The sequence below is a fragment of the Aphelocoma coerulescens genome, chromosome 4, assembly GCF_041296385.1.
Source record: "Aphelocoma coerulescens isolate FSJ_1873_10779 chromosome 4, UR_Acoe_1.0, whole genome shotgun sequence".
NCBI classification, from domain to species: domain Eukaryota; kingdom Metazoa; phylum Chordata; class Aves; order Passeriformes; family Corvidae; genus Aphelocoma; species Aphelocoma coerulescens.
In genome coordinates, this window is record NC_091017.1 from 73,553,245 (window position 1) to 73,580,999 (window position 27,755).

A 27,755-nucleotide genomic window follows, 5' to 3' on the forward strand; every position below is an offset into this window, starting at 1 on the left:
GTCACAGTAAAAAAGCTCTTTCTTATATCCGGTCTGAATCTCTTGTGTTTCAACTGATGCCCATTGTTTCTTCATCCTCCCACCATGGACCCCAAGAGGAGCCTCCTTCTTTTTGATGACCTCCTCACAGGTATTGGAGGGTTGCAATCAGATCTCTCAAGCAATCCTATACTTTCACCTTCATCCTTTCCTGTGTACACTTAAATGTCATCGATTAGTATCTTGCAGCGAAGTCATGGCAAGACTCTGTTCATTCATGCCCATGCTCAGAAGCACAAAATACAGCCAATCTGGGATACCAACTTTGCAAAGCAGAACCGGTGTTTTCACTGATTCAGCCTGCTGTGAACGGCTAAAAAGCACTGGTGCGAAAACCATCACTCTAATCTTCACAGTGGCTTTCCTTGAGGTGAACCAGATCTGCAGTGTTTGGAACAGTGAAAAGGAAGAGTCTAACGAGGCTGTGATTGAAGGAAACTTCCTGTCCCTTCTTCTTGGCAGCCTCCAAGAGCACTGCTGCTGCCTGAGCTGTATTCCAGATGAGCCAGAGGCAAAAGATACTTCCTTAGTGTGAGCAGCAGAATGGCAGCTTGCCAGAAAGGCTGAGCCGCCACAATGAAGTGATAAAATAGAGAACTGCACTGAGGCTACAGCTGCCCTGCACAAACACCCTCACGCTGATGTGAATGTGAAGCTGTTGTACAAGAGGAAAGTGCTTTATTAGCTCTGCTTCAGGGCTAGAAGGGCTTCTTGCAGGCAGTGATGAGAGATGGAAAACTGAGCAGATGTGCATGCTGTTGATTGCATTAGTGTATGCTCTCTCAAAAGTCTTTTTACCTAATGTAAAGTCCTAAGTTAACTCTGTCTGAGCATAACATATATAATGCATGACTGGGCAGCAAGGCTACAACTGCTGAACTGCAGGTACAACTGCAGGGCAGGTCCCAGGAGATGTCCTGAGATCAAAGTCTGTGTTTTTGCTTTGGGAAAGGGGGGGACTTTTTCTTATGTGGGGCACTGAACGGTGACCATTGACCTCCAACCAACCTAACACACCCAAACATGTTTCTTTCTGTGAACACGTGTTGCATTTTCTCTGCTTTCTGTAAGCCCAAAGGAGTAATGGGGAGGAGGAAAGAGCTGGTTTAGCACTGCCTGACAGATGCGAGAGCAATTACCAGAACCCATCAAGGCTTTTCTCAGCTGCAGAAAGCGTGAAGAGCGTATTTTGACAATGTGCCACAGGCAGACAGGGTCCTGCTTTGTGTTATGTTGTGAATAAATAGTGCCTGGCCATGTCAAGAGTTTATGCAGGGTTTTCAGGATCTGCTGAGGATCTGTTATTGAAGAGTTTCTTTTACTTCTCCAAACTGCATAACGAATTAAATAAAGCATGCTCTGCACAGCACACAGTTTTTTGTGCCATAATAGGAATCAGAGCAGGACAAAACAATTAAAAGGCTTGAAACAGAACAGCAAAATGGAGACTGTGTGAGGGACAGATCAGAACAGTCCTATGCATACTGTGGAGATGTGAGGCTGCTCTCTGGTGTCCGGAGGGGAAGGACACAAGCTCTGAGAGCATGGGGTTATTGGTGCAGCACTGGGCACATCTCATATACCAGACACAGAAATCCCCTAAGTGACTCCTCCAGAAACAAGGCTATTTTCTCAAAGATTTGCCCCAGCAAATATCTCCATTCCCCCACCTGTGCCAAGCCCAGCAAGGGCAGCATGGTCTGGGACTCACCTGTCTGCCATTGCATGGACAGATGTGTAGGTCAGACATGACCAGATCATCTTCTGTGGGGGTCCAAACAATCTTGTTTGTTATTTCTTTCTTTTCCCCCATTCTCAGGCTCAGGTTTGGTTTTGAGCAGTACTCATCAAACAGGCCACTGCAAGTCATTGTTAAATCAGATTATTTTGGTTCAAAAGTTCTGGGGAAAAGGTCTTCCTTCCACTATTTCTCTGTAGATCTGGGGAGATGTTACAGCAAGGACCAGTGGGTGCCCATGTCTTGCCCTAAAAATACAGAGATGGGAGGCAAGGTGTGCATTTAGAGTTGGGGGCTCAGCAGTGCTTCTAGGGTTCCCCCTTTGGAGGGTGGGCTCACCTGCCATCCTCTCCACTGCAGTCAGACCACCAATACCTCCTGCATGTGGAAGATGTCTTATCCTGAGAGCAGAAATGAAACTGCTCTTCCTAGAAACGCACAAATGTTAAATCATGCTCGCTCACTAATAACACTGACGTTGTGCCAGAGTTGTGCCTGCACCAGGATAAATCCGCACTGAAAGCTGAGAGGAGCTTTATTTGCCAGCTAGGCTGGTGAGCCAGTTCAAAACCTTGAGCCCACACATTCCAGTTTTACCCTTCCCACTGCTGCCAAATGACTTGTTTAAGATGTGGCATTTCAGATGGAGAAGCAGACTTACCGTTTTGATGCTGTAATGGATTGATGAAGAATTCTTCCTGCAAAAGCATGTAACATGAAAACCCAGTTGCAGGATTGCTTGGAGGTATCTTTGGACCTTCTCCATGCTTTGGATGTTCCATCTGTATGTTTTTACTTTGACTTAAATTTGCATTGTCTATTCTTTCTGGTTTTGTTTCCATTCTGTTTTCATTTCTGTTAAAAAAAACCCAAAAAAATGCATCTTTGAAATGCATGTTGTTTCTGCACTCTCTGCTGCTAGGTTTGTTGCTGAGAGATTGTGGCTAAAGGCTGTGAAGTCCTGGGCATTTAGATGCTGCCTCAGTGCAGCAGCAGTACGAATACAGCTCTGTGGCCAGTCCAAGAGAAAACACTGCAGGTTTAATCTTTGCTTTCAAGGGTGGGCTGAGTGAGAAAGCACCAAAATAATTTGTGGGAAGCACGCTGTGTTTTAAAACACAAACAGAGACACATTTTGTTATTTTTGCATTGTTTGTTATCAAAGAAAAGCTGTCATTCACCTTGCTTGAGTATTATTTTTAAGTCTTGCATAGTAACACACGTGATCTCCATGAGCTGACAACTGCAGGACACCAGTTCTACAGGAACATGGGGAGTACTTGGGATGGACTGGTGTACTCTGGAGCAGGTGAATGTGGCAGCAGTTCACATTGCATTGCTTTGCTGAGAGCTGTCTGCCTTGCAGATAGAAGAGGATGTCGCAGTCTCTTGTAACGTACCCCAAGGGCTGCCCATCCCTGCCCTGCATCACAGCACCAAATGTGAGAGAGGGACCGGGGCTTTTCCTGGAATTTCCTTTCCCTCCAGCAGTGCTGCAGTATCATCCCCTCCACCAACATTGCTGTTTCCCTGCTATATTCCCTTTTTGCCCTTTATCCCTTCTATCAAAGCAGCAATTGCTGTCTCTCTGACAGTGCTCACAGAGCTTCCTTCCGTGGCAGTCTGAGCAGAGCCAAGACATTTCCTTCTCTGGGATGCAACCCGAGGTCAACCTAAGCCTTTTTTATTTTGAGCTGAGACTTTAACTGGCCAGGAATCTGTTCTCTGAGAATGGTAGCAGAAAGAGAAGTCTTTCCAAAACGTGTGGGAAATATTAATGCAGAAGAGATACTGGTTGCTTAAATGCCCTTTTACAGACTTTTTCTTTCCCTGATTAGAGACCAGTGAGCCCTTTGTTAGCCCTAAAGTTAGTTTTTATAAAGAATTCCCTTTGTAGGCCTAGGGTGGTGTTTAACACTTCAAGCAGAGAAGACCTAAGGCATGGCAGCATCGATGTGCTGGTGCTGGTACCGGAGCACAACAAGTGCCGGAGCAGCTGAGTGACACTGCAGTTCTGCCTCTGAAAGTGCTTCCAATTCACTTGTCAGGAGGTTTTCTGGCACAGCTTAAAGCAAGGCAACAGGCAGCAAGCTTTGTCAGTAGGACTTTGGGGATGTCAGCCTGGCCTTTAGTGTTGTAATCGCTTGTAAAGATTATTACTGCTTTAATTAGGGGTATGAACTTTTCTGTTTGCATGAGGTTTTCTTTCGCAGAGGCATCCTACCAGGAAAAGCCACAAATATTTTAGTATAAACATCCTGACATCATTATAGTTTAATTCCCTCCCCAAATGGAAGTGCACTTATGTCACTATTAAACACTTACTGTTCTGAAGTTTACTAGTTTAAAAGCATTAGAGAGAAAGCAATGCATTAACAAGCATAAGGGTGAAGTAGCTTCCGGGGAAATCCAGAATTGCTTATTATCCTAATTTTCTGTTCCATAACAAACAGCAAGCACTAAGGACATTCACCACTGCTGTGGCCATAGGGGCCAGGCACAGTCTTTAAATGAAAAGATGTTTTCTATTACTTCTTTTGAGAGAAATATTGGTGGGACACTCTCCCAGAGGATTTGCTGGAGTAGACTGCACTCGCTGTGGTTATGTTGACAAACATGTCTACCATAGCCAGTAATGAAAAGACATAATAAAATTCATTGCAAATGTCCTCCTTGATTTTAGGAGTTGTTTGATGCAATCACGTATGATTGTGGGGAATGTAATAATAGTGTGGGGTCTTAGCACCCTGCTGCAGACCTGGCTACATGAAGGAGAGTCAATCCTACCTTAAATGTGCCTATTTCTCTTGGCTGCTGCCAAAGGAAGCCCAGAACACCTGGCTCCAATATCCACATCACTGTGGGAGGCCTGGAGGCTGGGTCAGATGAACCTCAAGAGAAACCAGCATCAAATTTCAGATAAACAAGGTCAGGCAAGCAGATACACAGACCTTGTCTTAAGCCTTGAGCAAGGTTGAACAGTATTAAAATACTAGGGTGGAAAAGAAAACAAAACAACAAAAAAAGCTAATTTAATTAGTCATTACAGGAACAAGGATCTGCAGAACTGGAGATGAAAAAATGTGGTGTTTCAGATGGTTCATGCATGAGTGTGGCAGTGAGTCACCTCATCACAGCTTTTCTTCAGCAGCAGCAGCAAGCAGAGATGTAAAAATTAATCTGAGTTCATAGGGAGTCACCAGTTTGCAAACCACACAGAAGATCCATAGAATGCAGTTATTTAAATCAGATTAGAGTTGTAGATGTTGCTGATAAAGTAATGGTATTCTGTACTAATTATATTCATATCTATATACTTCTGATCACTTACCCTATATTAGGGAAGGTGTTTCTTGCTTCTGGTGAAAGATGTCAAGAGTAAGGTGGATAACTCTTTTGGAAAATGAGGTATTTGGCTTTCTTATCAATCAGTATTGCTACTATTTAATTAATAGTAAGGAGACAGAGCTCAGTTTACTTACCAGCCATCTTTACTTATTCCTACCAAAAAAAAGTGGAGTTTTAATGCAACAGAAACTCTTCTAAAAGGCCTGGTGAAGATCTAATCTAATTCAGTGTAAGCACCCTTGGTGCTTCCTGTCTTCGCAAATGACAGGGTTTGACCTTGCTTGTGTCATCCCATCCTTCACTGGGGATGAAGCTGGGATGAAGAGAACTTGCATTAAAACCCCAGAAGTCTCAGACCATGCAAACTTCTCAGCACTAGGTTCATAACCACCCAGAAGGGCTGGGTAAAGATGATGGCTGTTGGTATAGGTCTTATTTTAGTACCTGAGAGCAACAACTCCATTTTCTTTGTAACTTCTAATGACTACAGTTTGTTTTGAGTAAATCTGCCATCATTTTTCATTAAACAAAGGTCATATATGGAAAAAAAAAAAACCCAACTTAAAAATTTTATGACCCTTTATCATCAGTAACATACTAAAAATGGTATGGTATTGCACATGTCCCTTTAAGTGATGTTTATCCAACCCCCTGTAGCAAACTGAGAGAAACCAGTGCCTTGCTCCTCTGGTTGTCTGCTTAAAATGACACTGCCAAAAATATTTGCAATAACAAGACTTAGCTGGGAGACAGGTTTGTCATCTAATACCAACAATCATGTCATTGTTTCACACTTGCTTTTACCTGATGCTCTGCATACAAGTGTCCAGATCCTTCTTTGCTCCCCATTTTGAGGGCAAGATGTGGCATCCCTAGGGTAAGTGGTGCTCCTTGTGAAATACAGTTGTTCCCCAATAGTTATTGTGACTTCTATGGAAATAAAAATAATAAAGGAATAAGCCTTATCTTTATCATTAAGGATAGAGTTTACTGTGTTCAGACTTTCCAGGTAGGGCACATGCAGTTCTCTGATGTTTAATTTTGACTCATCTGCAGCTACTTTTTGTCTCTGCAGGCACTGGAAGAATGTATGAGGAGATTCCAGTATACAGCTGGAACAAAAAATCTCACCTTCCTGATGTGATTTAGTTTCTCCTCACAGCTTGGCAGCATCCCTCTGGTTTTACTGCCATGTGCGTGTCTCCTACATTAATCACACTGCTTCCCAGCCTGCACAGTGCACCCGGCTCTGCTCTGCACAGACCACTGTGCACGTCTGGCCCACTTCCAGCAGCTTTCTGGACATGCCTTTTGTTGGCCTTCAGCCTGCCCGGTGTGTCATGCTATACACTGGATGCAGCACGTAGGTGAAGCAGAAAGCGTTTACTTTCTCCTTCCACGCTTTGGCTGTCAGCCAGGTGTATTGAGCAACCAGACTTGCAGTGACCACCTTGCTCCTTAAATCTCCCTTTCCCAGGCAGCATTTCTGGGACTATCACAACAGCAGAGTGACTCACTATCACAGCAGCAGAGTGCCACCTCCTTGTTCCTCAGTTCATGAACAAAAGTGCTTCACCAGAACCTGTTTTCTCTGTAGCAGGACCTTGTTCAACTGACTGCACAATGAGCTGGCACTGCTTCTGCTAACAGCACAAACAGACACATGCCCGCATCCCCCCAGCAGTGCCGGGTCTGTAAAAGGCTCTGCTTACTCTTACCCTCCCTTAATGGTGTCTCCCAGGTGACTTCTTCCCACGTGGTTTCACAAGAACGAGATTTCCTCTCTGCACCTGGTGATGCTCTGCCTGCCATACCACTGGTTCAACACCATGGGCATGCTCTGCAGGCTTGTGCTGGCAGTGGTTTCTGCCCAGCTGCTTTCCTGACCAGAGCAGCAGCAGCAGCAGCAGCAGCAACTTGTCTGTTTGGTGTCTGTATGAAGTGGCCCAGTGCTTGTTCCCATCTTCTCCTCACTCATTGCCTGCCTCTATTTCTCCTGGGGTTTTATCTCCACATGCTTGGCTTCTTAGTAAATTCTTGCTTGCTTTTCCACTTCTCCCTCTCATTTGGGTTTATGTTTAGCTTCCTGATTTCTGGAAGAGAGAGTTGATACCTTGCTGGAAAGAGACCAGGAAGAAATGGTGCCTTTATGGACCAGTTGGAGGAGAATTCAGTTCATCAAAGGAACCAGGAGGTGATGAGTGATGGAGTTGCCACTTCCAGAGAGGTAGAGCAACACAGCAAGGATTTCCTCATCTCTTCAACCTAATCTTCTGTAACTCAGATCCACCCCTCAGCAAATGTACGTATTAAACCCTAATTAATCAAGTCTTAGTGGTTTGGAGAGCACTCACCCATACACCCCACTCACTGCCATGTAACAATAATTTTGACTTTACTGATTATCTTTGACAACACCAATTACTAGTCAGGGATGGCAACATTGCTTAAAATGATAGAAAAGTTGACATATCTTCACTCCTTCTCTCCTTTCAGGGAGAAAAGAAAAGCAAGCCCTTCATTAAAGGGCTAAAGATAACTTTAATAGTAAACAAAGAGCAGCAGGAGAAATGGGGTGAACTGAATCCAGACTAACTCAGATGGGACGCTCAGGTGATATTTGGTCCTATAACCATGGGTAGTTTGCACCAGCGCGTTCCCCATTCCTCTGAGGTCTTCAATGTACCTGCATCACAAGGGTTCATAACCTGTCCCAAGTCTTTCTTAAATTGTTTTAGCTTCTGCCTGCAAATTACTGCATTCTAGTGTAATTGATCTCAAGAGGGGTTAAATTGGGTTAAGTACAGCTCCATTATGTACTGTTATTGTTTTAATTAGGTCAATTTAAAATCAATTTAGAAAAGTTGCACCGACTGGTTTAGTTAATGTAGATCAGAGTCTAGATAGGATGAAAGAGCAAAATAATTCATTCAGTCATGAATTCATCATTTTTTATGGCCAGATGTCAAATGATCTAAATTTATGGTTTTGTCCAGCCCAGCTGTGCTGGAGCATACATGTGTGCTGGGGATTAATGAGCTGAATTTGAAAACAGCTTTTCCCACCATGCTGCCTTAGACCCCAGCCTGGCTGGGTTTGGTCTCCTGGTTTCCGAGGGGAGGCTTGCTAGGGTTGTTGCCAGCAGCCAGAGTCAGCAGCCTTAGCACTAGCCTGTAACTCTGCACAGCCCTCACCTGGCTCCACCAGAACACTTATTGAAGCAAGAATCACCCTGCTTTGTAAACAGGTTTATTGCCAACAGCCTGATGGCACAGTTAGTTGGTGAGGGTCAGACCTGAAGCCAAAAGCAGCCTTATGGCCTTTAAGAAAGGGATGTAGAGGAAAGCACTTCCCGAATCACCTGTTTCTGCAGCTCCACCCCAGCACTGCACTGGATGCTGGTGGATCCAGAGGCAGGGAGGACCGTCACATAGTGCTAATTCTAAATTCAGCTCTCCACTGCAAGGAATAACCCAGCACTCCAACCACAAAACCTAAATAGGAAGGATAATAGTTAGAACTGAAGGAGAGACCATTTGTTCCACCTCCTGCCTCAAGCCAGGACTGACTATGGGAATGGGATTTCTGAGCAGCTAAACCTGCTGGAAAGAAGATGAAGGTGATGGAAAAGAGAAGCTGTGAGGACCACTTACAGAAACTCTGGAGCTCTGGTGTCCCAACCCAGCAGTGTGGACAAGGAAGTCAGTGAAATAACAGGATGCACTGAACCCTGGGTCAAGGCAAAATCAGAGTGGTCATCAAGGGGCAGGCTCAGAAAACCAGGAAAACCCCATGGCTGGCTACAAGAGTCTGTAACATGGTCGTGTTCCCCAGAATCAGAAAGGGAGACCAAGGCAGTGCATCACAGCACAGAGACATCCTCTGAAAGCTCACGTTCTCCCAGAGCTGTAGTGATTTGAGAAGCAAAACCACTGAGCAAAGATACAGTTCCTTGTATTTCAACACTGTCAGCATCAACAGCCAAAGACTAAAAAAAGATAAAGAAAATATTGAAACAACGGTCTCAACTTAAAAGTTTTGGGGTTTTGTGGTGGTGCAAGGCACAGGGACTGTGCAAGGAGCAGCTCCCTGACACCACTGTAGTGCAGATGAGTAGTGTTATAAAATGGAAACACTTGTTGGTGTGTATTGGGTGAGTTGGTATTGCTCTGAACCAGTTAACTGTGCCAGTATTAAACAGTTGTAGAACACCACCATAACATTGGCCTTATGTCTCCTCACCACAGCTTCAAATGACCACACACAACAGGCTCAGGCAGAGGGGTTTCATCCAGCAACCCCAGAAAAATACCTACACTGGGTCTAGTCAAAAATGTCCATAGCCCAGTATTACTTTCCAACAGTGCCACTAAAAAACAGGGCAGGTAGAGGGTGATCCATTCTCTGTTATTATTTCACAGACTTTGCCAATTAGTGATGGAAGGATTTCCTGAAGCAGAGGCTGTGACCAGGCCTGCCAGCCCCAGAGCTCCTGAGGGCCCTGCCCTCTATGAACTGGCCAAATCTCTTCTTAAACCCCTTTAGACTTCTCATCACTGACATATCTTGTGGCATGGATTTCCTTGGTTCAATGGTTGCTGGGTGTGAAATGGTTTTCTTTTATGTGGTTAAAGCTGTTTCTTGCCAATGTCCTCCATAGGCAAAGCCTGGAGTGTCTGGGTGAGCCCTGGGGCTGCTGCTGGGGTGGAGGATGCTCAAAGGGCAAGGATTGAGTTCCATGTGCTAAGCAGCTAGTAGAAAGTCTGTGTGGGAAAGGAATGGGAATTCGTGAAACCATTCACCTGACACTTGGGCCAAAGGATGAATAAGCTGCAGGGGAAGTGAGAGGTTGCTGCCATGGTGCACCAATCTGCCTCTGGCTGAGCATTTAATATCAAACGTGTAATTGGGGAGGGAAGCCAGAATTTCCCAGGTCAAATTTTGCATGATTTTTCAGGTGTGTGTTTCTCCACTGAGTGCAGATACATTGGAGAAGGAGCCTTTCCTTATAAATAGTCAATAATCAATTTGCTTAACCCAGAACTGTGGTAGTTTTGAATTCTCAGCCAAATAAGTGTTTGGAAAAAATACGCTGTGTGATTTTTATCTCTCCTCTCTTGGTGGTTGGATCAACTTGTTCTCCATCTCCAGCCAAACTTCCCAGCTGCAACATTTAAACCTCATCATAAATCACATTTTCCATAGCTTTCCATCACTCAGATGTGTATTTTCCAATGCAAAGCTCTGGTTTTCCATCCTTAGCAGAGCCAGAAAAGCCACAGGATTAGTATCTCCAAGGAAATTCCTCCTTTGTCCCTTAGTCAAACTGGATTTAAAGACAACTACATGTGCAGTGCCATGAGGACATCAGTCTCAGGTGCTTCACAATTGCTCATTCCCAGCCTTGCAAAGGCAACGTGAATAAACTGTCTTGTGGCACACAGTATCAAAGCAATTGAGCTGGCAGGTGTTCACCAAATTTCAAGGAGATTATTTGCATGAACAGTTATTGCTCTGCAAAGAAATCACTATGATTAACTTCTTCATTACTGGGAAGTCTTTTATTTATTTGTATTTATATGCATAATTGTATGCACTCTCAGAGCTGCACAGTTTGTTTAACACTGGATTGCTGGGTCCAACCCTTGTTTTCTGATTTCCTCAGGAATATTATTTTCATCTCAATCTTTCATGAAAAGTTGAAGCGATGCATCAAAAATTATGTATATTGATGTACTTATATATATACACACATACATACAATCAAACCATAGTTTGGAGATAACCTTTTATGCTTCTGCTAACAAAAAGGAAACACATTGAGAATTTAAAAATAATTAATTTTAAAAAGAGGAAGAATTAATGAGAAGGCAGTGTGTGTCACTTCTAACAGCCATAAGGAAGGGTTTGTATCTCAGCTTAGGGGCAGGGCTTTTAAAAATAGCATGGTGCAGTACAAACAGCCCATCATTGTCCTCACCATATTCTTAAGCCTGAGTGCAAACTGCCTGATGTTTCAGAGCTGGCACCTGGCAGAATCCGACCATAAAGTGTCCCTGGAGAAATTCTCAACTGCTTCCTATCTCTCCTACCTGCTGCCTGCAGTAAAACATGGGAGCACAGCATGATGGAGAGCAAGTAAACAGGTTGGAATTGGAAGGGGAAGCGAAGTGCTAGCTCTGTGCAATTAGAGACTTCTCCTGAGAAGTGAGAAGAGCTCCAAATTCTGCCTGCTCATTTGTAATTTGTTGTCAGCTTTGCATAGAATATTTAATTGTATGTCAGCTACTGGCAGTGTCCCCCTTGATAGGACAAGGGGTAATGGTAATAGTTTTAAACCAAAAGAGGGTGAATTTAGATTTGATATAAGGAAGAAGTTTTTTTAAAATGAATGTGGTAAAACCCTGGCACAGGTTGCCAAGAGAAGTGGTGGATGCCCTATCCTTGGAAACATTAAAGGCCAGGTTGGACGGGGCTCTGAGCAACCTGATCTAGTTGAGAATGTCCCTGCTTATTGCAGGGTTTGGACTAGGAAACCTTTAATGGTCCCTTCCAACCCAAATAATTCTGTGATTCCTTTCCATGAGCTGTGCTGGGAAGGAGTAGAGAGATTTTATTTAAAACTGTGGAGTCCCTCTCCAAGGAAGCCTGCAACACATGGGGACATCTCACAGCCACTGTGAGGGTGTGCTGCACTGGGGCACTGCTGTCCTGCACACACCTCCACAGAGGGGGAGAGGAGAAGCAGCACTGGGACGCTGCTGTCCTGCACACACCTCCACAGAGGGGGAGAGGAGAAGCAGCACTGGGACGCTGCTGTCCTGCACACACCTCCACAGAGGGGGAGAGGAGAAGCAGCACTGGGACGCTGCTGTCCTGCACACACCTCCACAGAGGGGGAGAGGAGAAGCAGCACTGGTGCCCTCTGGCCCTTTGCTCTGCTCAGTTGGCACATGCTGCTTGCAAAGCAAGGTGGCAGGTTTGGGCTGGCTCTGATCAACCCCCTGCTCACTGCAGCTGGGTTTAGCAGGGTGAAATCCTCCCAGAGGCATAACTGAAAGAATATTCTTGAATAATATGCATATATATGTATAAATAACTAATACAGATATCATAAGTACAAAGGTTAGCACAGCTGCATGTATCAGGATCCAGACCAGCAGTGAGGAAGTGTTTCTAAAGATAGTCTCCCTCCCTTCAGCTTCCCCTTCCTCCTCCCTGCTGAGCACCATCCATGTCATGCCCTAATTTAGCACTGGCATTTAAGCCCTGTATAAAGCCAGTATGAAATCCTCATCACATCTTTTTTTCTTGAAGCCTGATTTGTCTTCAAAAACAGCCTCTGCAAGCCCTGTCCTGTCCCCAGCCCTGGCACTTCTTTGGCCTAGGAGGTGATTTTGCAGACAGCTCTGACAAAGGGCTGCAAAGACCTGAGGTTTGGGGTTTTAATTCATGACAAGCAGCGACGACCAAATCAACAGCAGGTGAATCACCTGCACATCTATGATATCCTCAGCACGTGTTGCAGCCCAAAAAAAGAGAGACAGGCACCTTTAAGGGTGATGCCTGGGTCATGGGTAATGTGCTGAGAGGTGGTGGGAAGGATAGGGATGCAGCCAGAAATGTTTCAATGGGGACGCTCAAGAAGGCACAGAGGTACTAGGACTGAGGGTCATTGGGAATTCAGAACATCTCAGCTGGGGTCCTCCAGCCTTTGCTGTCCCCTCTCTGGCCAATGCTATGGAGAACACTGCAGAGCTGTGCTGTACTACCAGCCCTCTCTGATGTTACCAAAGTAAATTCCATGTATTGACTTATCCCAGACAGTAAAACCTCACCTCAGGGTCTGGCATTTTGTTCTAGCAAGTAATAATTAACTCTCTCACCTCATGCTGGTGTCGCGGGTTGGGTTTGTAACCGGGCGGAAACACCAATTTAGTGTAGTGGTTTGGTCTAAAATACTCATTACTGTTTATCTTCTGTGAGATAAGAATTAGGAGAAATGCAAAGCAGGCACCAACTTGAATGAATATAAAGAAGTTTATTAACAGACCTAAAAGAAGAAAAGAGAAAAAAAAATTATACCACCTTTAGAACTCTCCTCCTCCCCCCACCTTCCTCCCTTCTCCCACTGACAATGTAGACAACCCTTAAGATGTTCAGTCTGTTTACCACTTCCATAATAACCTTGTTCAGTCCATTTAGAAAGAGAAGTCTCTTTTTGCTCATGCTATGAAAACAGTGTCACACCGAGACAGCCACCCACTTCCAAATATTGTTCAGTCCATTTAGGAAGAGGAGTCTCTCTGCTTACGATGTGAGTCCCTTCCCCCGAGTTGCAGCTTTTCCCGCAACTGCTTTCGAGGGTCCACTCTTGAAAGTTTTCTGGGGTACAATTTTAAGGTTGAGCTGTTCAGAAACAAAAAAACACAGAGGCCCTTCTCCTTCCCTGGGAGCAAAGGGTCATCTTCATCTTTAAGACTATCTCTGGAAGCATCTCTAGGAATTGAGGTTTTTCTCCTTTCCTCTTTGGAGCAAAAGTCCTCATCTGGTTCATCTGGTTCATCTCTCTCTGTCCAAACTTCTCATGAAATTACAGCTGCGGCAGCATCTGCCTATTGCTTATGACTTGAACACTCCACCCCCCACATCTTCATGAACTTACAACAGGATACTCTGATATATCATAGCTTCACAACAGACTTTCAGCTTTAAGCATCTCCTCTCTCTCTTCCCTCAGGTTTTCAGCTCTTCACAGCAATAAAAGGGTCAATCTCACCTCGGCCTTGCAGCTGGAATGTGGCTTATCGCTGTTGGTCACTGGCCTCTGCCGGACAGAGGTGCCGCTTTGCTGAATCTCAGCCGCAGTGGAGGGGGGGGTTCCGAGCCGCTCCGGCTGTCCACGGCAAGGCAGTGGGGGGGGGTTCCATGGCTGGAACAGGCCCATGGCTCCAGGCTGGCCGTGGCCCGGCCCGGCCTGGCCCAAGCAGGGCCTGGCCGGGCCCACTGGCCCCTGCAACGGGGCCTGCAGCCACCTGTCCCAGCGCCGGAAACGAGAGAGAGCTTGGGGGGGGGAGTTTGTCTATTCTTAAGTGTGTATCACAGAGGCGGTCACAACTTTAAGTGGCTTAAAGAATTGTCCATATTCAAACTGGCCACTGATAGGTTCTATCAGGTCCCAGAGGAAGCTGTAAGCACCCCTTAGCAAGGATATCCCTTCTGGGACTACGCTTGCTAACCTATGACATTCTCCACCCCTCGCCTCTGTGAAGACACATTTAAGAATTATTATCAAAATTACATTCAACTTCTGCTATATTCCACCCCTAGATAGTTCAGTACAATTACAATATAAGTTTCTCACTATCATGCTACTTAACTTATGACCTAATACTTGCTTTGCCCAGTATTCCTCCTAATTAAGCTTTATCTCACAGATCTCATCAATTGCCCGCAGTCTCTACCATTTTGTCGCGGGTCGGGTTTGCAACCGGGCGGAAACACCAATTCAGTGCAGTGGCCCGGTCCAAAACACCCACCACTGCCCATCTTCTGTGAGATAAGAACTAGGAGAAATGCAAAGCAGGCACCAACCCGAATGAATAAAAAGGAGTTTATCAACAGACCTAAAAGAAGAAAAGGAAAAAAAAATTATACCACCTTTAGAACTCTCCTCCTCCCCCCACCTTCCTCCCTTCTCCCACTGACAATGTAAAGACAACCCTTAAGATGTTCAGTCTGTTTACCACTTCCATAATAACCTTGTTCAGTCCATTTAGAAAGAGAAGTCTCTTTTTGCTCATGCTATGAAAACAGTATCACACCGAGACAGCCACCCACTTCCAAATATTGTTCAGTCCATTCAGGAAGAGGAGTCTCTCTGCTTACGATGCGAGTCCCTTCCCCCGACTTGCAGCTTTTCCCGCAACTGCTTTCGAGGGTCCACTCTTGAAAGTTTTCTGGGGTACAATTTTAAGGCTGAGCTGTTCAGAAACAAAAAAAAACAGAGGCCCTTCTCCTTCCCTGGGAGCAAAGGGTCATCTTCATCTTTAAGACTATCTCTGGAAGCATCTCTAGGAATTGAGGTTTTTCTCCTTTCCTCTTTGGAGCAAAAGTCCTCATCTGGTTCATCTGGTTCATCTCTCTCTGTCCAAACTTCTCATGAAATTACAGCTGCGGCAGCATCTGCCTATTGCTTATGACTTGAACACTCCACCCCCCACATCTTCATGAACTTACAACAGGATACTCTGATATATCATAGCTTCACAACAGACTTTCAGCTTTAAGCATCTCCTCTCTCTCTTCCCTCAGGTTTTCAGCTCTTCACAGCAATAAAAGGGTCAATCTCACCTCGGCCTTACAGCTGGAATGTGGCTTATCGCTGTTGGTCCCTGACCTCTGCCGGACAGAGGTGCCGCTTTGCTGAATCTCGGCCGCAGTGGAGGGGGGGGTTCCGAGCCGCTCCAGCTGCCCACGGCAAGGCAGTGGGGGGGGTTCCATGGCTGGAACAGGCCCATGGCTCCAGGCTGGCCGTGGCCCGGCCCGGCCTGGCCCAAGCAGGGCCTGGCCGGGCCCACTGGCCCCCGCACGGGGCCTGCAGCCACCTGTCCCAGCGCCGGAAACGAGAGAGAGCTTGGGGGGGGGAGTTTGTCTATTCTTAAGTGTGTATCACAGAGGCGGTCACAACTTTAAGTGGCTTAAAGAATTGTCCATATTCAAACTGGCCACTGATAGGTTCTATCAGGTCCCAGAGGAAGCTGTAAGCACCCCTTAGCAAGGATATCCCTTCTGGGACTACGCTTGCTAACCTATGACATTCTCCACCCCTCGCCTCTGTGAAGACACATTTAAGAATTATTATCAAAATTACATTCAACTTCTGCTATATTCCACCCCTAGATAGTTCAGTACAATTACAATATAAGTTTCTCACTATCATGCTACTTAACTTATGACCTAATACTTGCTTTGCCCAGTATTCCTCCTAATTAAGCTTTATCTCACAGATCTCATCAATTGCCCGCAGTCTCTACCATTTTGTCGCGGGTCGGGTTTGCAACCGGGCGGAAACACCAATTCAGTGCAGTGGCCCGGTCCAAAACACCCACCACTGCCCATCTTCTGTGAGATAAGAACTAGGAGAAATGCAAAGCAGGCACCAACCCGAATGAATACAAAGAAGTTTATCAACAGACCTAAAAGAAGAAAAGGAAAAAAAAATTATACCACCTTTAGAACTCTCCTCCTCCCCCCACCTTCCTCCCTTCTCCCACTGACAATGTAAAGACAACCCTTAAGATGTTCAGTCTGTTTACCACTTCCATAATAACCTTGTTCAGTCCATTTAGAAAGAGAAGTCTCTTTTTGCTCATGCTATGAAAACAGTATCACACCGAGACAGCCACCCACTTCCAAATATTGTTCAGTCCATTCAGGAAGAGGAGTCTCTCTGCTTACGATGCGAGTCCCTTCCCCCGAGTTGCAGCTTTTCCCGCAACTGCTTTCGAGGGTCCACTCTTGAAAGTTTTCTGGGGTACAATTTTAAGGTTGAGCTGTTCAGAAACAAAAAAAAACAGAGGCCCTTCTCCTTCCCTGGGAGCAAAGGGTCATCTTCATCTTTAAGACTATCTCTGGAAGCATCTCTAGGAATTGAGGTTTTTCTCCTTTCCTCTTTGGAGCAAAAGTCCTCATCTGGTTCATCTGGTTCATCTCTCTCTGTCCAAACTTCTCATGAAATTACAGCTGCGGCAGCATCTGCCTATTGCTTATGACTTGAACACTCCACCCCCCACATCTTCATGAACTTACAACAGGATACTCTGATATATCATAGCTTCACAACAGACTTTCAGCTTTAAGCATCTCCTCTCTCTCTTCCCTCAGGTTTTCAGCTCTTCACAGCAATAAAAGGGTCAATCTCACCTCGGCCTTGCAGCTGGAATGTGGCTTATCGCTGTTGGTCACTGACCTCTGCCGGACAGAGGTGCCGCTTTGCTGAATCTCGGCCGCAGTGGAGGGGGGGGTTCCGAGCCGCTCCGGCTGCCCACGGCAAGGCAGTGGGGGGGGTTCCATGGCTGGAACAGGCCCATGGCTCCAGGCTGGCCGTGGCCCGGCCCGGCCTGGCCCAAGCAGGGCCTGGCCGGGCCCACTGGCCCCTGCACGGGGCCTGCAGCCACCTGTGCCAGCGCCGGAAACGAGAGAGAGCTTGGGGGGGGAGTTTGTCTATTCTTAAGTGTGTATCACAGAGGCGGTCACAACTTTAAGTGGCTTAAAGAATTGTCCATATTCAAACTGGCCACTGATAGGTTCTATCAGGTCCCAGAGGAAGCTGTAAGCACCCCTTAGCAAGGATATCCCTTCTGGGACTACGCTTGCTAACCTATGACATTCTCCACCCCTCGCCTCTGTGAAGACACATTTAAGAATTATTATCAAAATTACATTCAACTTCTGCTATATTCCACCCCTAGATAGTTCAGTACAATTACAATATAAGTTTCTCACTATCATGCTACTTAACTTATGACCTAATACTTGCTTTGCCCAGTATTCCTCCTAATTAAGCTTTATCTCACAGATCTCATCAATTGCCCGCAGTCTCTACCATTTTGTCGCGGGTCGGGTTTGCAACCGGGCGGAAACACCAATTCAGTGCAGTGGCCCGGTCCAAAACACCCACCACTGCCCATCTTCTGTGAGATAAGAACTAGGAGAAATGCAAAGCAGGCACCAACCCGAATGAATACAAAGAAGTTTATCAACAGACCTAAAAGAAGAAAAGGAAAAAAAAATTATACCACCTTTAGAACTCTCCTCCTCCCCCCACCTTCCTCCCTTCTCCCACTGACAATGTAAAGACAACCCTTAAGATGTTCAGTCTGTTTACCACTTCCATAATAACCTTGTTCAGTCCATTTAGAAAGAGAAGTCTCTTTTTGCTCATGCTATGAAAACAGTATCACACCGAGACAGCCACCCACTTCCAAATATTGTTCAGTCCATTCAGGAAGAGGAGTCTCTCTGCTTACGATGTGAGTCCCTTCCCCCGAGTTGCAGCTTTTCCCGCAACTGCTTTCGAGGGTCCACTCTTGAAAGTTTTCTGGGGTACAATTTTAAGGTTGAGCTGTTCAGAAACAAAAAAAAACAGAGGCCCTTCTCCTTCCCTGGGAGCAAAGGGTCATCTTCATCTTTAAGACTATCTCTGGAAGCATCTCTAGGAATTGAGGTTTTTCTCCTTTCCTCTTTGGAGCAAAAGTCCTCATCTGGTTCATCTGGTTCATCTCTCTCTGTCCAAACTTCTCATGAAATTACAGCTGCGGCAGCATCTGCCTATTGCTTATGACTTGAACACTCCACCCCCCACATCTTCATGAACTTACAACAGGATACTCTGATATATCATAGCTTCACAACAGACTTTCAGCTTTAAGCATCTCCTCTCTCTCTTCCCTCAGGTTTTCAGCTCTTCACAGCAATAAAAGGGTCAATCTCACCTCGGCCTTGCAGCTGGAATGTGGCTTATCGCTGTTGGTCACCTGGCCTCTGCCGGACAGAGGTGCCGCTTTGCTGAATCTCGGCCGCAGTGGAGGGGGGGGTTCCGAGCCGCTCCGGCTGCCCACGGCAAGGCAGTGGGGGGGGGTTCCATGGCTGGAACAGGCCCATGGCTCCAGGCTGGCCGTGGCCCGGCCCGGCCTGGCCCAAGCAGGGCCTGGCCGGGCCCACTGGCCCCTGCAACGGGGCCTGCAGCCACCTGTCCCAGCGCCGGAAACGAGAGAGAGCTTGGGGGGGGAGTTTGTCTATTCTTAAGTGTGTATCACAGAGGCGGTCACAACTTTAAGTGGCTTAAAGAATTGTCCATATTCAAACTGGCCACTGATAGGTTCTATCAGGTCCCAGAGGAAGCTGTAAGCACCCCTTAGCAAGGATATACCTTCCGGGACTATGCTTGCTAACCTATGACAGCTGGGTACAAAGGTCTGGCCACCTTCTGAGGGCTGGGTGGACCCAGGCCCACCTAGCAAGTGCAGAGGAGTTTGGAGAGAGTGGACATCGACCTTCTTCACCAAGATGGTGTCTCCAGAGCTCAGCTCTCGAGGCTGGACCAGCATTTGCCATTCACATGTATAGCAGGAGATTTTCCAAGCAGGAAAAAGAAAAAATCCTTATCTGGGAAAGGCGCCTTCCTGGCAGCTCCCACCAGGCCAGAAGAGCAGTGGACAGGGTGGGGTGGCTTGGGAAGGCAATGGGGGGACAAAACCTCTTTGTCAAAACTGTCAGCAGGAGGTTGTTGGCCACAAAAGCGGCTCAGGACACAGTCTAGCTCTGATATACTCATGGCTACAAACCCACTTGATAGTTTGATCTTTTGTGTTTTGAAGGCCTATGGTATCTGGATTTCCATCTTTCTACTGAAAAGAGGTTTTTTGCTTTGCTTATTAGAAACTCAGACCACTAGTTCTTTCCTTCTGTTCATTCACCTGTGTCCTTTTCAATCTTCCAAGGTCTTTACTACTACTGAAATGAGGTATTTCCTTCTTTTTATTATTAATGATCCCAGATATTCATATTCTGAGGCTACCTGATACCATAATGTTTCTTAAGGGTAACATCTTTTGAGTTTACTTTGTTTTCTGCCTTTAATGATCTGAGTTCTTACGGTGAAGTCTTTAATGGTAATCATCACAGTATGAAACTTCTTGCAAAACAAAAAAAATCCCAAATGTTTTCAAGGATGTAAAACTCTGAAAGAATTCCCCAATGCCACGTGACATAAATTCGTGACTGTTGCCACCACAGGAGTCATGAGTTAAAGCTGAGAAAAAATAGAGAAGGTCAAAGATTGCACTCAATGATCTTGGAGGTCTTTTCCAACCTAAATGATTCTATGATTCTATGATTCATTTCCTTTAAAAGAATACCCATGAATCCCAGGAGGATAAAATATTTGCCTCGCATGGCTTTGTAGGACTGTGTGGAATTAAGTCCAGCTGTCAATTTAGAGTCACAGTCAGAGGGGCCCTGGGAAACACAGACCCCTGTGTCACAGCCCCTGGCCTGTAATGGTGGGATTAGCTGCAATGGATGAATCCCAGCCTGGCTTCACACTCCATGGCCTGACCAGGTGGATGTGCCATCGGTCATTCACTCTCTGTGCAGGTCTCCCATTTCATGCCCAAAATGAATGAGCAGACTCATTCTCTTAAATAGCTTAGTGTGAAAACAGTTTGGTATGACAGATGTTGACAGGAAAGAGAAAAAAAATCCCAAACAAGCCAAATTAGTTTCAGTTCCTTGAATTTGACACAAAGGAAGGGAGGGACAGGTTTCTGTATTGATGAGAGGGAAAAGCTTTTGGGCAACACAAGGGGAAGGCAGCAGTGACCCGTGCCCATTTCCTGCCTCCCTGGCAGCAGCACAGGGCACAACACTTCCCCTCCCCAGAGCACCAGCCCCACTTGGAGAAGCCAGCATGAACCACAGGAGTGGTAACTCCATTGTGGGCTTCTGGAAGGGATGATCACCACCAAGCAAGGGCGAGGCTCTTGGGAAACTGGGGTGCCAGGAACACAGCAGAGGAATGCAGTTAAGCTGGACACAGATAGGTTTGACTTGGCTGGAGATTCAGCTGTAAGAGCTGTTTGTGCAAGCCAAAGCTACACCTACGAAACCGCTGCAAGTGGAAGGTAATGCTGAGACTGTAAAAGCATTGCCTGGGGAGGACTTGGCTTCAAGGGGCCAACAGAGAGACCTGAAGCCACTTGGTGGCAAAGAGTTGGGTCAATGAGAGCCCTGTGGTGAAGGTAAAGGGGTCTGTCTGTGCTCCCACCACATACTTTGTGTCACCCAGTTGCTGCTGGCCTGTTCAGCTGGAGTACATACATGGGCATTATCTTGGTCTCTGATGGAGGAAGAGGAGTTTGTCGTGATCTGGCTGTACCAGAGATAAATGAGCCGATCTGCACCATGGTGAGTGGAGGTGTAGAAGCATCAGAACCTTAAAAGAGCTGTTTCAGCAGGTCTTTCCTCCCCAGAGCTCTGGACCAGCCCCAAAACATGAGGCAAAGCCAAAAGCTTCTGTCTGAGCTTCAGTTACTGTAAAATTCCATAAATCTGTCCCCGGTGCTGATGTTTATGCAAAGAGGGAATGAAACAGGCCCTTCCTGCTGCTGCCCCTCACTTGGTACCAGTCTGGGTCCAGCCTCAAACTCCTGCCTGAGCTTTGCAAGAGCGGTAATTCAGACTCTGCTGTCTTTCCACACCTGTAAAATTCAGTTCTGTAGCTTAACCCAAAATCAAAGAAGATCCATTAAGTCACAGTTGATTTCTGTGGCAGGCTGAGGGCACTGCCCTGATTTGTAGCATTATTTACACTCAGGAGGCTACTGGGGCTAAAATGCATCTCAAATTCTGCATCTTCCAGAAATAACCCAGGCTCCCAGGCAGAACAAATACAGGAAAACAGCAAGCAGAAGAACCCTGTATTGAAACACTTCACAGAGCATTGATTTTTTTTCAAGGGACAGCCCTGGGATTTTTCTGCAGAGCTGTTGTGCTGCCAGCATACAATTTGCTCTACTTGCCCTTTTGGTTTTAATGTGCCATTAATAATGCATCTCTGTATTTATTGCAGTTTGCAGTACGGTTCCACTGTTACTTCTTGATCACTCATTATTCTGTCTTTAGTGCCAGGCAGGGCTCCAAAACCCAAACAACAGCAGCAGTGTTGCTACAGCCACAAGCCCCACCAGACTCAAAGCAGCTCCACCAAGGGGGATCATTTATCTTCTCAAGGCTGGCAGGGCACACTGCGCCTACGAAAACAGGAACAGCTCTACATCTTCTCCATCTCTGTGATCAGACCTAGAACTTTTCCAGGGCAGTTTGGACAGTCAGCTGTTTCGAGGGATCTAAGCCAGGAAACTGTAAAACATTAATGAGCAGCTTGCTTAACCCTGGCTGTGTGGCACCTGCTGTAACAGGAGCAGGAACAGACTGTGGGGATGGCTCTGGCTGACAGCTCAGCTCAGCACTGCAGGCCTCTGTGAAGGATGCTCTAATGATGACTCCCTGATCAGTTTTGCACTCTGAAAAATGCTACTTAGCTGCCCCTTGACCCTGCAGCCAGCTGGGCTCTGTAGGTACCTTCATTTCCCACCCTACAGCCCTCTGAGCACCCCACTGCACCCCCATAGACCTCCTGTTCAGCATCCAGGATTGCAGTACTGGTGTGCAGTTCCCACTGGGAGCATCCTCAGGCCTCATCAAACCTGTATTCTGTAAATCAGAATTCATATAGAAAGGCAATGCTGAAGGAGCTGGGTGGTTGTCTCACCAGGGAGTTAACAGTGCTCACAGGGCTTCACAATCCTCTTTTCCCTGAGGACTTACAAAGCCTGTCTTTCTCACCACAGGAAAATGCCTTAAATCCTGGAAAAGACGTAACTGCAATACTGCTTTGAGGCAGGATTTCTCTCCACCCTTCTGGATGAGGCTGCACAGACACGAGGAGAAAAGTTTCTTTGGTCTTCCAAGAAAGCCCTAGCTTCCCCTCTCTTCCTCTGGGAATGGAGCTGACCTCCTTCCGCCCTCGTCCCTGTGAACAGCGTGTTATTTCCAGCAGCAGCAAGGAGTTTTGGAGCAAGAAAATTGAAACTTTCCTGTCCTGGTGGTTAGTGCACTTGGCGGGGGGAGGGCACTGCAGAGGGGCCACAGCAAGGGCTCCTGTGTCCTCAGTGACTGCCTGGGCTCACAGGCACAACCAGACGTGGCTCACTGCCTCTTCCCTGGGTGCACTGTCAAGGACATCCCATTTGCTCTCTTTTAGCTGTATTATCCAAAACCAAAGCAAAACTCAGGGGTCTTCAGGGTGAAGCATCATCTGTGCTATATGAAACAGCAAGGCAAAGCAGGGACTGATGAGGTACAAAGTTCCTGCTGTTCCCCTCTGGCTGAGGGAGCTGGTTGCCACGCAGGAAGCTGTGGGAGGCAGAGCTCATTCTCCCCCACCCCACAGCAGTCATCTTCACACCTTCACATCCACCCCAATGATCAAGACTGCCACATTCAGCACCAAAACCTTCAAAACATTTTTTGCATCTCAACCCTTACAGGCAATGCTCACAAGTTCTCCCATCTGACCTAATCCCAGAGAAAGATTTTTGTTTTGGCTTCATCCGCCTGCCGCCAGCCAGGTCTGGGAGCACGGCCTGGTCCCCACAATCCGACCTTGTGGGAAGCGTCCCTGAGATGCCGCATGCTCTCCCATTTACAAATTCCTCAGCAGATGAGGCTGCTTCCAGATTTCAGCACTTGCTGGCAAGCTTCAAGTGGTTTGTCCAGAAAGGCTCTGAGTGATTAAAGACCTCTGGGAGCTGTGTTGTGGCCACTGCCTGGTTACTGACCTACACAAGCATAGCAACATGGAAACCAGTGACCTGGCAAAACAAACTTTTCTGCTCCCTGTCTTCTAATATTTAGCTTTGCTTTTCAGATGAAAGAAGAACTAATTCCTATTCATATCCACTCTCATTGCCCAATTTAGGATTTTTTTAATGATTTACTGAGAAAAACAAGCCTTCTATTATGATTTATTGAACTTGAACATAGCTGATATTCCAACTGCTGTGCAAATAGAAGCTGATTCACTGTTACCAATACACTGAAAAGATTTGTTATCCTTGTTTTAAAGGTAAATATTTTGGATCAGCAAGTGTCTGACTGAAAACAGAATGGTTTGGGTTGCAAGCTCATGTCATTCCAACCCTTTGTTGTGGGCAGGGACACCTTCCACTAGGCCACCTGTTACTGCAGCCTTTTTCCACAGTGTTTGGGGGTATGTAGCTCACACTTCCTCAAAAACCACTGTACAGCAAGAGCAGTGAGTGCAAGGGAAAGACACATTAAAATAAAAGATCTAGATGCATAGAGGTTCATGGGATGTGAAAAGAAAGTAAAGTTTTCTAACTACATGAAACAGGACTTTTTTCTACCTGTTTTCTGCACACACATGAATTCTAAGCAAACCAAAATTCCTTTCTCAGAAAGGGCAAGTTAAATGATCCCCAAGCCAACCTGCTCACACCAGGGATTAAGAGAAATTGCTACCTCAGCTGCCTCTCCTTCACAGTATAAAATAAGCCCATTTATATGCCAAAATACTTACCTTTCTCCAGCCTTGGAGATACGGCCTCTCATCTGAGGTCGTGTTTCTCCCCTATCACTTTCGTCCATGAACAGGGACAGCCACCTACTTCCTTTTTCTAGCTAAGATACTGTGTTTGAGACTTTCCTACAGTGCCAATTCCTTCAGTACAATCAGAATCAGGATTTGGATCCTGGTCTGTGCCAAAATTTTAAAGGCAACTCAACACTGAAAGGGAAAGCTGGATCATCCTGCCATAGCCTGATGAGCCATTTTCCAAATGACTCTAGTTAAAAATCATCAGTGCTAAATAACCTGGGAGCAGCACTGACTAACCACTTGAATGAATGAGTTATTTAGATCAAACTCTTGAGCACCAAAAAGATGCCACATCTCCAGATAAGAAATGTCATAGATGCTCTTCACTGCAGGACTGTGAACACCTCTTGGGGATCTCTCTCACCAAATTGTCTGTAGCAGTACAGATGTAACCTTCAAGTAGAAGCCTTTTTGTACAATGTTTGTTCTTTCCCATCTGTTTGCCAAACTGTACCAAACTGAGTCTCTCATGATTCTTTGCTGAATGACATGTTTTTGACAACTACAAAGCAGGTGCTAAGACTGGAGAAAGAAACAAGGAAATCTTTTACAGAGATTTGAAGTGAAACTGGACACCTGCTAAGTTAATGCATTTGTTAAGCTTCAGTGCAACTGGCAGGACATGTGACACCGTTTTAAGGGGCTGAGGCTGAGAACAGGCTCAATCAGGAGGCTCCATGGACGCTCTTTCACAATCCCAAATCAACATCTCCCACTATGATCTGATCCCCCATCAGTGCAGCCCCACTGGAAGCAGCCCTCCTCTGCTCTGGCACTTTTGCACTGGTGCAGAGGTACCTGTGAAATGATCAGGCACTGAGATCTGTCAGAAAACTTGCCTAGATGGCAGTGAGCAAACTCCACAGAGATTTAACTACTTGTGTGCAGTGCATCCTGATTAAAATCAAATGTATAAACGACTCTGATTTCTGAGAAGTGGCAAATGGCCCTGGGCCACGTGATTTTAACAGCCATCAGAGTCAAAAGTGAACTCCCCTTGGTAATACAACCACATAATAGGGCATTCAGAATATTTCTTTGCAATGTCTTTTATTAAATATCCTCTTTGATACAGAATATTTAAGCAAAAATAGTTTACAATCTCTGTTTTGGTAATTCTTACAGGAGTTTTTTGCGTAGTCACTCCTACAGCAGCCCATGTTGGCATTTAAAGAATAAATCTTTAGCAAAAGTCAAGTCTCTCACTGTGTGAGATCTGTTCTACCTAAAGATGTTAAAAAAGCATTGGAAAATGCCTACAAAAACCATGAAAACTCTGAATTCCACTCTTCAGCTAAAAGACATTTAACAACTGTGTCACAGACACATTATTCTTAATAACGAAGTAGCAGAATAGGAAAATGCATCCTCTAAAGCTTATACAAGTCATGGCAGTGCACCCAAGTGCAGCAAAAGAAGAGGAAATGCCTTGAGCATAGATGCTCCAATGCAGTGTTGAAGGTTCAACACAGTGGTGCCAGCTACACCTGCCAGTCTGGAATGTTGTTTCCAGCACTGGAAATTTGTCCACATGGCACATGGCACTACCCACCCTGATGGGATTCTGCCTCACAAAAATCAAACAGCATAAACAGATTCTGCTTTCACTTCTGCCTGCCAGAACTGCTGCACAACCAGAGACCCAGACTGACTCCTGCATTTTATTCTATGTAAACAAATAAACTCATTTTTTACACTGATGAACAGTAAATAAGTGTTTCTTAGGATTAAAAGATAGCTCCTATACTCATTAAATAGATAAGGCTGATTGGGTATCCAGATTAACAAACCTACTGGCACAGGGAAGATGTCTGAAGACACAGCATGTGCCCTCATTGTGTAGCTGCAGAGCACATGCAGCTCTTATGATGAACATTTCAATCAGAATCCTTAAGTTACCACCCAAACACTATGTCAGGGGCTGCTTGAGGTCAAACAAGCCAGTCCCTCCTTTGACAACTTTTCCAACCACCAGGCAGGCCGAAGGGGATCGCAGCTCATCATGGGCACCTGCAACAGAATTCAAACAAAATCCTATTAGGAGGTTCCCAAAGGTTAGTGCTGAAAAGAAACCATTTTGGCTGATGTGCAAGAAGCCATCCGGTTCAGCACCCCCAGGTTCAGAAAGGTTCTGCCACCTGCTGTTCACACTGAACTGGGATTTCTGGGAGTAAAGAGTCCAGAACTCTTCCCACCCCTCCTACAACAACTATTAACTCATCCCAATCTTTGGCCCAAGCAAATAATTAGGTCACACATTACTAAAATTTCCCAATTCCACATGGAAAGACAAAACAGTCTGAATTCTAAGAGAACACAGATTTGACCTTCCAGTGAACACATTCTGTGGACTAAATAGATCACTAAAAAAATACATGAGGCAAAACCAAAAAGATTGCCTTGACATTGCTGCCTTTTCCTTTGTTAGAGTGAATCCTTTTGATGTGTATTGTAAATCCTTCTGGCTAGGTATGAAGAGAACTTTTCACTGGAGAGACATTCCATGAATTCCTTTGATTTTGTGGTTACTCACTGTAGCGAAATAGTGTCACACAAATTTGGAAGCACTCCAGATGGCTGGAACTGTTTTGCTTCCACTGTTTTTGTAAGCATCCAGGCTGTTTTTCATTCATCCTAACTACAGCAAGCTAAAAGTTTATCATTAGAGCAGTAGGAAATTGGAAATAAAATCATTAAACTGCTAAGTTTGGTTATCTTCATTCTACTGAGCGAAATGTACACAACTTTCCATCATGCAGAGGGTGGGGGCAGGAGCATACACAGCCCTGTGTATGGCATGTGCTCACTGCTCTGATCTCAGTCACAGCTGGATAATTTAATAGCTGCTCCTAAATGTGTGTCAGCTGAAGGAAAAAAAAGCCCCTTTGTTAGATCGTTAAACAGGACAGTCCTACTGCCCTGTTTGCTCATGTGATGTTAACAAAGAGTTGTTCTCTGAGCAAACAGCCCAAGGGATCTCACTGCTGAAGCAGTTTGCTGCCTGCACAAGGAGCCCTGCTCAGCAGCCTGTGTGCCCTGACAGCCCCGCTCATGTCAGCTGTGCACGGCCTCACAAACCTCCTTCTTTCCTTCCTACTGCTCAAGGCACCAGCCCCAGGGCATCCTTGCAGTGTCTCTTGAACTGTACAGTCAAGTTACCAGTTACATTAAAGCAAATTAGATCCAGGCTGCTGCAATCCTCATTATGACTCTGATTTCTAGCGTGGTGAAATCATTAACTCCCTCTGCTTGTAGTCCCTGCAGTTCCTGCCAAGCCACCCTGCCCTTCTGTCAGCATGCACTGCATGTCTTTATTCACAATATTATCCATACATTACGTTTTACTTAGCAAAAACCTCCTCTAATTTCATTTCTAAGTCAGTATGT

The 27,755-nt window shown here is 45.8% G+C and overlaps 2 protein-coding genes and 1 long non-coding RNA gene across 11 annotated transcripts in view; 1 reads left to right on the forward strand and 2 right to left on the reverse strand.

The window, feature by feature from the left end:
* The window catches only part of ST3GAL5 (ST3 beta-galactoside alpha-2,3-sialyltransferase 5), a 41,480-nt gene extending 28,302 nt beyond the window's left edge, over window positions 1-13,178 (reverse strand). For 2 of the 8 annotated variants that reach the window (XM_069014696.1, XM_069014691.1), the window contains exons 1-5: window positions 6,844-6,932; window positions 5,930-6,055; window positions 2,439-2,632; window positions 2,117-2,205; window positions 1,751-2,025 (exon numbers count right to left, since the gene is read on the reverse strand). In XM_069014696.1, coding sequence (XP_068870797.1) covers window positions 1,751-1,766 — 16 coding nt within the window. In that variant the 5' untranslated portion in view covers window positions 1,767-2,025; window positions 2,117-2,205; window positions 2,439-2,632; window positions 5,930-6,055; window positions 6,844-6,932. Of the gene's footprint in view, window positions 1-1,750; window positions 2,026-2,116; window positions 2,206-2,438; window positions 2,633-4,564; window positions 4,669-5,929; window positions 6,056-6,256; window positions 6,444-6,843; window positions 6,933-8,486; window positions 10,640-13,011 lie in introns of those variants that run through there. The other 6 variants (XM_069014693.1, XM_069014692.1, XM_069014694.1 and 3 more) reach the window with 6 other exon arrangements.
* LOC138110051 (uncharacterized) overlaps window positions 1-27,755 on the forward strand; it is a 50,500-nt gene that overhangs the window by 5,676 nt on the left and 17,069 nt on the right. The window lies entirely within an intron of this gene.
* The window catches only part of POLR1A (RNA polymerase I subunit A), a 30,045-nt gene continuing 27,691 nt past the window's right edge, over window positions 25,402-27,755 (reverse strand). For both annotated transcript variants that reach the window (XM_069014679.1, XM_069014680.1), the window contains one exon: window positions 25,402-26,378. In XM_069014679.1, coding sequence (XP_068870780.1) covers window positions 26,278-26,378 — 101 coding nt within the window. In that variant the 3' untranslated portion in view covers window positions 25,402-26,277. The remainder of the gene's footprint in view (window positions 26,379-27,755) is intronic.